The sequence below is a fragment of the Podarcis raffonei genome, chromosome 3 (assembly GCF_027172205.1).
Source record: "Podarcis raffonei isolate rPodRaf1 chromosome 3, rPodRaf1.pri, whole genome shotgun sequence".
NCBI lineage: Eukaryota > Metazoa > Chordata > Lepidosauria > Squamata > Lacertidae > Podarcis > Podarcis raffonei.
Window position 1 is genome coordinate 75,209,463 of NC_070604.1, and position 9,779 is coordinate 75,219,241.

The window sequence follows — 9,779 nt, forward strand, 5'->3', positions numbered from 1 at the left end:
CTGTGTATGGCTCATTGTTTATCTTCTTGTAAAATGCTGTTGGAAAATAACACTATTTTACAAACCATTGGAAGTGGTGGTCTAAAATCATTTATTTGCACTGCTATAATTTCAATCAACGGACATATACATGGTATTATGGCTCCTGTACGACTTACCAACACTTTTCACTGTTTACCACACTTACTAATGAGTCTCTCTCACCCGCTTCACACACACATTGCCTGTTTTCTGAACATACTGAACCAATTTCTGTGAGAACCTGATGCTAGGTAAGATGGCTTTTGAACTGATCCAGCACAACTATTCTTGATGCTGATGACTTCTGAAAGAATCAGAAGCCCAAATGTCAAGGACAGCTGTGAACATGGAATGGGAAATGTAAGGCTAGAGGTACTTTACAAGCATCGTGGTTAAACAGTAACTTTACACTGTGAACTTCATCACCAGATATGAATCGTAATCTTGGTAATATATTAACTTTTTCTGATCAACATAAGTATTAATCTGTTCAGGCAGAATAGCTCAAATCTCAGTCTTCATCAAGTGTCCATCCCATCAGATACAAAGATGAACATGAACAGGAAACGTATTGAAATTCTGGACAAGTTGTTGGCTGATGGTGACAAGCTAGCTCCAGAAGATAAGCTATTTACCTATAAAGGGATTTTGTATCCTCTTGCTGTTTGCAAGCTAGAAAATTTCCAAGCTCTTGAAACCTTTGAAGCCAGGACGGATGATGTGATCTTGGTAGGATATCCTAAAACAGGTGAGTAGCCATCTTTTCCACCCAAACAAAAATGTCTTATGAAAGGCAGTATATGAAGAACATAACCATACATGGAACATATTCTGTATAAAAAACAAATTACATAGGTGCAGTTACATATAGCCAAGGAATCTAAATAGCCCAACAATGATGAGGAAAGAGTCACAGCAGAAGGAGTACTTATATGACTCTCCCTACGGTGGTACCTCAGGTTAAGTACTTAATTCATTCTGGAGGTCTGTACTTAACCTGAAACTGTTCTTAACCTGAAGCACCACTTTAGCTAATGGGGCCTCCTGCTGCTGCCACGCCGCAGGAGCACGATTTCTGTTCTCATCCTGAAGCAAAGTGCTTAACCTGAAGCACTATTTCTGGGTTAACAGAGTCTGTAACCTGAAGCGTATGAAACCTGAAGTGTATGTAACCCGAGGTACCACTGTATTTATATACTAAAAAATGGAGAACTATCGGATTTGGCTTCACCTCCAGACTACACATTCATGTCTGACCATTAATAATTTCATTACTGTCAGGAGGCAGAGGAACCAACCCCCGTGGCAGGTTTCCAGGAATGGATAAGACAAGGAAAAGTTCTTACCACCTGCCTTTTATTCAACATTTACAGAGAGAGGCTTGGAAACGCAGCCTCTTGGAATGATGGCATTGCCCCGAGTAAATCTCTCCTCCCCTTCTCTCCCACTTCCTCATTCGTCATCTATTCTACGGGTGGTGCTGAGGGCTCTTTGCTTCTGAGCCCTCCGCTCTCCTACTTTCAAGGCTCACCAGGTTCTGGGAGGGGGGGGTCTGGAATGCTTTCTAAAGGGTTACATCTCCAGTACTCACTACTGGTTTTTTTTGTTCATTTTCGCCAATTTTCGCCAATATACATCATTTTTAAAAACGTTTTCTTTATTTAAATAGCAGGCTGAAAATTTGATATCATATTTCCAAAGATTTTCCCATTTCTCCAATTCTATTGTATATCTGAAGTCTTGGGCCCATTTTGCCATTACATCCTTACATCCTTAACAATTTCGTCTTTTAAATGCCAATTTAATCATAACTTATACATTTTGGATAAATTCTTTATTTGTGGTCAGTGTCCTTGAGCATCAGGGATTTCCATGAGCAAGTTATTAAAAAGAAGCATGAAGCACATACCCCAGACATTTTGCATCTCATTCAGGTACAAACTGGCTTGAAACCATGCTACGTGACTTGGAATTCAGGGCTGGGAAATATACAGGAGAGGAATATAAAAGAAGAATGGCAATTGAAGAGGAACTGGCAGTGCCTCCACGTCTTGAGTTTGAAGATCTAGACGCCATCAAGGTTAGTTCATCAGCAATCAGAGCATCACTGACATTAATTAGTCTCTGAAAAGCAGACAGATAGTGTTCATTGTCTAGGAGAACCACTCTTTAAAAAAATGAGTTTAGGAAGCATCAGACCTCCTTGAATGGCGTGCAGATCTTTGTCACCCAAGGAGCAGACATTTGGATTCCTGTGCTCGAGGGAAATAACACTGGCCTTTCTCCATACATGATGAGCTCATGTCAACCAATAGCACACACTCTTTCCAATCAATTGGGTGTTCAACTTATCTGTTCAACTTACTGCAGAGCCACACCACACATTTAACTTCCCTCAAAGAATCCTGAAAACTATAGTTTGTTACAGTTGGGAACTGTTTGTTTGCTGGGAATTGTAGCTCTGTGAGCTCTGTTACAAATGCGCGTTGAACATACTTTAAATGTACAGTGGGGGTCTGCCTTAATGCTTTCCCCAGCACATTTTGGTTTTGGGGAAAACCTTTCATGGAGATTTTGCTTATATTTGTGTGGGGGGGTGGGGTGGGGGTGAATTGCATCACTTTGGGGTGAGGGGAGTAATATTTTGATGAGGTGGCCAGTTTCTGTCTTCTCCCCTATTTTTAACTACAGTCATAAAGGTAAAGGTACCCCTGCCCGTACGGGCCAGTCTTGACAGACTCTAGGGTTGTGCGCCCATCTCACTTAAGAGGCCGGGGGCCAGCGCTGTCCGGAGACACTTCCGGGTCACGTGGCCAGCGTGACAAAGCTGCATCTGGCGAGCCAGCGCAGCACACGGAAACGCCGTTTACCTTCCCGCCAGTAAGCGGTCCCTATTTATCTACTTGCACCCGGGGGTGCTTTCGAACTGCTAGGTTGGCAGGCGCTGGGACCGAGCAACAGGAACTACAGTCATACCTCAGGATAAATACGCTTCAGGTTGAGCGCTTTCGGGTTGCGCTCCGCTGTGCACCGGAAGTAACAGAGCATGTTACTTCCGGGTTTTGCCACTCGTGGATGTGCAGACGGTCAAAATTCGCATCCTGAGGTACCACTGTATAAGAAGCTGCGGCTTGGTAGCAGTTGCCAGGTGATTATGTAGCATCATCCTGAGGGGCACAGATGGCCAAGCCAAAGTATTCATGGCCTGATGGACACAGTGTCTCTGAGGCAAGTTTATTTATGTATGAAACGTCAATTCATGGTACAGTCGCATGTATTCCCATCTCTGACTGTTATTCTTTTTAGCCTAAAAGTAGATTGAAGACATGGGGCATAATAATAACATGTACCAGGGAGGTACAACCTCACCTGAAGTCATGGAAGAGGGTTTGCAATTTTTGTTTGGTTTAGACTGGAGATGCACTTCCCCCTGCAGATGTTGATTTCACTGTGTCATTTGTATTAACAGCAACACGAATAAACTGTTATGTAAGCTGAGAAATCTGCCAGTTCCAGAAATCTAGCTCATCATCGTGTTTCTTTTTCCTTTTTCCTGGTCAGTTGGCAGTTTATCCATCATTCTTTAAGACCAGGTTTTTTAAAAAATAACTGTAAAATACTGATAACTGTGCACAAAATCAAAGAGTTGTATTTACATGACACATATTCAAAAAATGTCTCCTAGAACAGTGGTAGCTGTGCTTGAAAATCAGAATTGGGAAGAGCACTTTGTGTGTTATGTAGACATATAGGAACCAAGCAGGCTAGGGATTAAATAAATAAAATAAAAATAGATCTAGTGAAAAATCTGGAAGGAAATGTTTCCATTGCAATCCATACTACAATGTAATGAAGAAATGAACTGATTAAATTCAAAATTGACCACAGTGTTTATTTCCTATCTTATTTAAGAGGATGACGAAATTACCTTCCAGAAGGATCATAGTAACTCATCTCCCTCCTCATTTACTACCCAAATCTATTTTCAAAAGTAAAGCCAAGGTGAGTACATGCATCTTACAGTCTTTCAGCTAAGACTGCATTACTACAGCATTCACCTAAATGTTATTTGAGAGCATTAAGAGCACAATCTTAAAGCGTGATTTATATCTTTGTGTTTCAGATACTGGTGCTGACTCGGAATCCCAAAGATACAGTGGTGTCTTATTTTCATTTCAACAATAATTTTCCTGGCTTTCCTAATGCAACATGGGATGCATATTTCACAGATTTTATGAATGGTCAAGGTATTCTTTTTATTTTACAGCAAATGTCAAAAATAATATATGCAAGAGTAGTTCATGATATGGGAAGAGGTTCTGGATCCAGCACCCCATTTTGATATCTAGGTGGAAGCAGAAGCCTAGAGTATGTACTGTCCATTTTGGTTAATATGCCAGCTTCATCCTTTCCCAGAGACTTAGGACCTAGACACAGTCAAGAATGCTATGGAAAGAAGGGAGCCAACTTGAATAAAATATCGGGAGGGGCAGGTAAGCCCTGCCCCGCATAATCAATCTCAGGATGTAGCACACAGACACAATTTGAATGGAAATGTCCATCAACTTTGGGTGGGAACTCAAATATTTTATGGGGGGAGGGTGAAGTATATTAAAATACAATAATTCATCAAATACAAAAAGCGTCCCTAAACAGGGCTGCCTTCAGAGGTCTTCTAAAAATCAGATAGTTGTTTATTTCTTTGACATCTGATGGGAGGGCGTTCCACAGGGTGGGCGCCACTACCAAGAAAGCCCTCTGCCTGATCCCCTGTAACTTCACTTCTCGAAGGGCCTCGGCGCTGGACCTCAGTATCCAGACCTAGACCTACATGAGCTGCGCTGTTTGCCAGTACGTATCTAAGCTAATTTCAATGTGCTGGTTTCAACCTTTAAAATCCTATATTGTCAGGGCGGGTATCGGGAGCAGGTCACCAATAACTCACAATGTGTTGGTGAAGTTAACTCTTTATTCAAAGAGACAAAACAGCTCAGGTCTAGTGAGCACAGCAACTCCTCCCATTAGATCTTGCCCCAATGAGGCAGTTGCAAGGACTAAAGGTCCCCCCGCCTTCCCGCAGCTGCCTAAGACTACTCCTCCCCTAATTCCTTTCCGAGCAATCTGAGGCTCTGTCACCTTGCCTGCCTCTACTCTGCCCTCTTCATACCACTGTGGGTTCTGGAAGACCAGGGGGGGTACCTAGTTGCAGCAGGAGGGGAAGACCCCCTGGATTCTTCAGCAGCCTGCCTGATCTTTGCCTCTTAATGCCTCTCCTCTCCAGTCTCCACTTCTGCCTCTGATTCTGGACTGCTCCCTACCCCAGCCTCTTCCTGCTCACTAAACCCTTTCCCCTCTTCAGCTTCCGACACCCCCTCTTCCCAGCCTGCTCCCTCTTCTCCCTCTGACAACTCATCATTGTCCCACCACCAATCCCCTGGCTCTGAGCTATCATCACTTGGAAACCATCACTCCCTTGGGAACCAGCTGGTGCCTCCCACCACTCCTGTGCATCCAGCCAGCCCATGACAGCCACGCATGTATATGCCTTCTTAAAACATCCATGCCCACATGAATGGGAATGCCAGTCCAATGAGAGTTCCCACATGTGTGTATGCTGGTGAGTTCATGTGTGTATGCTAACAGTGAGCTTAAAGTTCTCAGATAGTTTTTGCGTTAAGGATCTAAGGTGCATGTGTGAATATTAGGGGGCTCTGGGCATGGAAGAAACAGGGATGATGCCACAAAAATGGTGAAGATGTTTTGGCGAGCTTACTCTGGTAGGGTACTGGTGGGTCACACATTCTTTCCATTCAGAATGACATAAAATGCTGTGTCTGGATTTGGGAGAAAAGTTGAAAAATAAAGCCACTAGCTTCTGTGCACCAAAAGAAAACCACTAAGAAACTCTTAAACCCCCACACAAAAAGGAAAAACTGATGAAATGCTCCTCTAGTTTATATAGTTTCTACTTCAATGTGTTTGTTGTGGAAAACAGTGCTGCTTCCCCCAGCAATTCTAATTTGTATAGCTGAATTTGCTTATAATGATAAGCTTTAAAATGTTGATATCATGCAGCTTTCTTCTCCTTTTTATCCAGTGTGTTGGGGCTCCTACTTTGACCATGTCTCAGAATGGGACAAGTACGTTGATGATGAAAATGTCATGGGCATATGTTACGAAGAACTTAAGGAGGTGAGGTTAACATTAGCCCCAGGGATATCAAAACTAGGTTTCTTTGTGAAATGCTGTCGAAGAGATAAATGCACAAGGACACTTTATAGGTGAATGTCCTGTCTGTGATGAGTGCACACGGACTGTTAGGATCATCCTATTCTCGTGTAGGACCCTGGTAGAGACACATGCCCGACTGGCATGTTCTCTCCATCCTGCTCTGTCGTTTGGGAGCTTCCAAAGCTTTCTTCAGCCCAAACACCACAGCGACTGATACCAAGAAGCATCAGCACACTTAGGGATCCACAGAGTATTCGCAGCCAAAACATTCTGTCTCAGTCACCTCCCACTCTGTGGAATGAAAACATACACCATCATGTGATAGGCAGCAATCCCATGACTCCAAACATGGATCAGGAATCTGAACACGGACATGTCATTACATGTCTGACTGTTTTCTGAAATGCTCATAACACAGATGTTGTGTAGGCTTGTGGCTGGCAGCTAAGCCAAAGAGATGGTTTTGAAAGCAAAAGCATGTATTAGGCTAGAATACCTCTCAACGGATACCTAGGTCACTCTACACCTGTCACTATTACAAGGCCAGGAGGAAGCGGGGCGGATACCACAGCTGAAGAACCCACTTGAGTGAGTTTCTTTTTATATGACATTGGTCTCCACCTTCAGCGTAGAGTTAAAACATCATTTTTATTTTTATATTTTTAAGTTATATTTTAAAATATAACAAAAAGAAAGGGGAAAAACATTGCCAGGTGACATACAAAAAAAATAATCCATCAATCCTAATTTAAACATATAGCTTTATATGTCCATATGCCTAAATAGGTATTTAAATGAGATTGACAAAAAGGTAGTGAAACCTTTGGACTACTGAGTAGTAGATGATGTTGGGTTAATTTAACAGACACATTACGTTTGCTCCACTATAGATGTAATGTTTTTGACATATGCAATATGTTCTCTCTTGTTTATGAAAAAACAAAAGGATCTACATTCAGGATTGCAAAAAATAGCTAAATTCTTTGGGTTTTCCGTGAACGAAGAAGAAATTAAAAGTGTTGCTGAAAAAGGCAGTTTCAAAGCTATGAAGCAGAAATCTGCTGAAACTCATGGAGCATTTGGAGATGTTCTTTTCCGCAAAGGTAAATTTCTAGGGTGGGGTGGGCGTTGATAAGATTGTTCACCAATAGTTGCCTGCTAAGTGATCACAACTATCTACAGTTACTTATCAAGTTATATTTTGTGTATGCTTTTGTAAAGTAGGGATGCCACAAAGGGTTGCAAGGTTTAATTTTCAGTCCAGACCTGTGATTTCAAGGCAAGTTATCATTCTATGTTATCATTCAAGAACACAGGGTAAAGGAATAGGAATCCATGGTTGATTGAATAAAATCAGCTCAGAAGTTGTTGAGGTTTGTGATGGAGAAAAGGCTCCCATCACCATGTCTCTGGTATCAACATGCAGCATCCTGGGGAACTTGCTGATGCCCCTTTGGGACCCCCTTCTAATGCCTGCTCTGGACTCTCCTGTCCATATATTTTTTCCCCAGTAGTGGACAGCACAAAGCAACTGGGAGCCACCACTTAGATTTCCCACAATGATTTGATTCTGCCCCCTGTTTCCAAGAGTTAAACGGGCACCAGTGTTATATGGGAGACTTGGCATGGGAGGGATCCATCAGAAGGAACTATACCAAGGTCCCCCTCACACCATCAGGCAGTCCTGTCTTTTGTGTCTCCTACTTTGGTGTCAGAAGTAATTAAATTGGATAATACATTTTAAAAGAGAAACAGGTGGTGATTTTTCAAATATCACTTGGACATACATCCCACAAGAGATGGTTGGAGAGTGTGGAATAGGATGCCCATGAGTCCTACCTTACAGAAGACAGTGATCTATTTTTAAGAGCTGTTTCTAGTCGTTCTCTAGCTAAAGGTGTCCTCTGTTTGAGCGCTGTCCAGTCCAAGGTTGGCAAGTCACTTGGGATATTCCTCAATCTGGTGAGATGTATTTCTATTCAAATGTATGCAAATCCACTTTTTTGACATTGCATAATTGTCTACCCTGTTGTGAAGCGAGAACCAATCCACTATCCTCTTTTAAAGTTAAATTTGACTTAGTTGCAATGAAAAGTTCCTTTGTAAAAGACTGCCATCACAGTGTCATAATTTTGCTGCTGTCTTGGCCATCTGCTCCCTTTTCAAGCAAGTCGCAGTGACACTGCGTCTGGGAAGCCATTGCTGCAAATCCACCCCACTGAAGAGACTCCAGCTTAATAAAATACCTTCTGAATATATGTTACAACTATTCATTTATCTTAAACATTTGCAGGATCTGTTGGTGACTGGAAAAGCCTGTTCTCAGAATCTCAGAACCAAGAAATGGACAGAAGGTTTGAAGAGTGTTTAGCCAAAAGCAAACTAGGAGCAAAGATGAAGTATGAGGTTTACTGCAAGATCTGAGGAGGCAACCTATATTCGAAGGGCTGCCTGCCTCCTGCATTGTCTCTTGGAATACAATTAGCTTTGTCACTTTCAACAACAACAACAACAACAACAACAACAACAACAACAACAACAACAACAACAACAACATATTTATACCCCCACCCTGCCTGGCTGGGTTTCCCCAGCCACTCTGTGTATCAATACATTGATGGAGGCATAATGTTTCCTGTGTCTTGCAATTTCAGCGGTTTTGATATTTAAGTAGGGTGGCCTGTTTAAATTATGGATGCTTGAGGAATTTTTTCTTTGTGGATCTTAATTCAAACTGACTTGATCTCTGCTCATGGACTATTATATGAATCAGAACATAGTTATCCTTCAGATTTTGCTTTTCCCTGGACATTGCAAAGCAGCTTCCAGTTGAAACTATGTTTTATAATGTGTCAGGGACTGGGCAGAGGAAGAATAGTGGAGAGACCGCCTCCCCAGCCTGACCCTTCCAGAGAAGAGGAAGACAGTTCAGAATTACAGCAGGGGTTTGAGGAACATCACAGCTCAGAGGCAGATGAGGGGAAAAGCTGGGAAATAATGGGAGAGGAGGAGGAGGAGGAGGAGGAGGAGGAGGAGGAGGAGGAGGAGGAGGAAGCAGCAGCAGCACCAGGGGAGCAACAGCTGACGGACTCAGTTTCTTTAGAAAGCATTCCGGATCCCCCCTCCCAGAATCCGGTGAAACTTGAAAGTAGGAGAGCAAAGAGCTCAAAGGCAGAGGGCACTTTTCAGCACCTGAAGGAGAGACTATGAGATTGACAAATGAGGAACTGGGACAGACGGAAGGGGTGGAGATTCACTCGGGACAACGCCATTATTCCGAAAGGCTACATTCCCAAGCCTCTCTGTGTGAATATTTAATAAAAGCAGATGTAAAGGACTTTTCCTTGTCTTGTCCGTTCCTGGCAACCTGCTGTGGGGGTTGGTTTCTCTGCTGCCTGACAGAATGCATATTTTAAGAAGAAATGCACTTAGAATGCACATGTTAAGAAGAAATGCAATGTATATTTTAAGAGTTCTTCCCCTCACACCCTCCCTTTAGGCAAGCTGTTTGGGAAGTTTATTTGGGG

At 42.6% G+C, this 9,779-nt stretch overlaps 1 protein-coding gene across 1 annotated transcript; it reads left to right on the top strand.

Moving 5' to 3' along the window:
* Positions 1 to 522: 522 nt before the first annotated feature.
* Positions 523 to 9,275, top strand: LOC128410766 (sulfotransferase 6B1-like). The gene is made up of 7 exons (XM_053382424.1): positions 523 to 769; positions 1,956 to 2,101; positions 3,934 to 4,023; positions 4,145 to 4,268; positions 6,119 to 6,213; positions 7,199 to 7,355; positions 8,546 to 9,275. Exons 1-7 carry the CDS (start codon positions 571 to 573, stop codon positions 8,674 to 8,676), a joined length of 942 nt encoding a protein of 313 aa, XP_053238399.1. The 5' UTR covers positions 523 to 570; the 3' UTR covers positions 8,677 to 9,275.
* Positions 9,276 to 9,779: the final 504 nt, after the last annotated feature.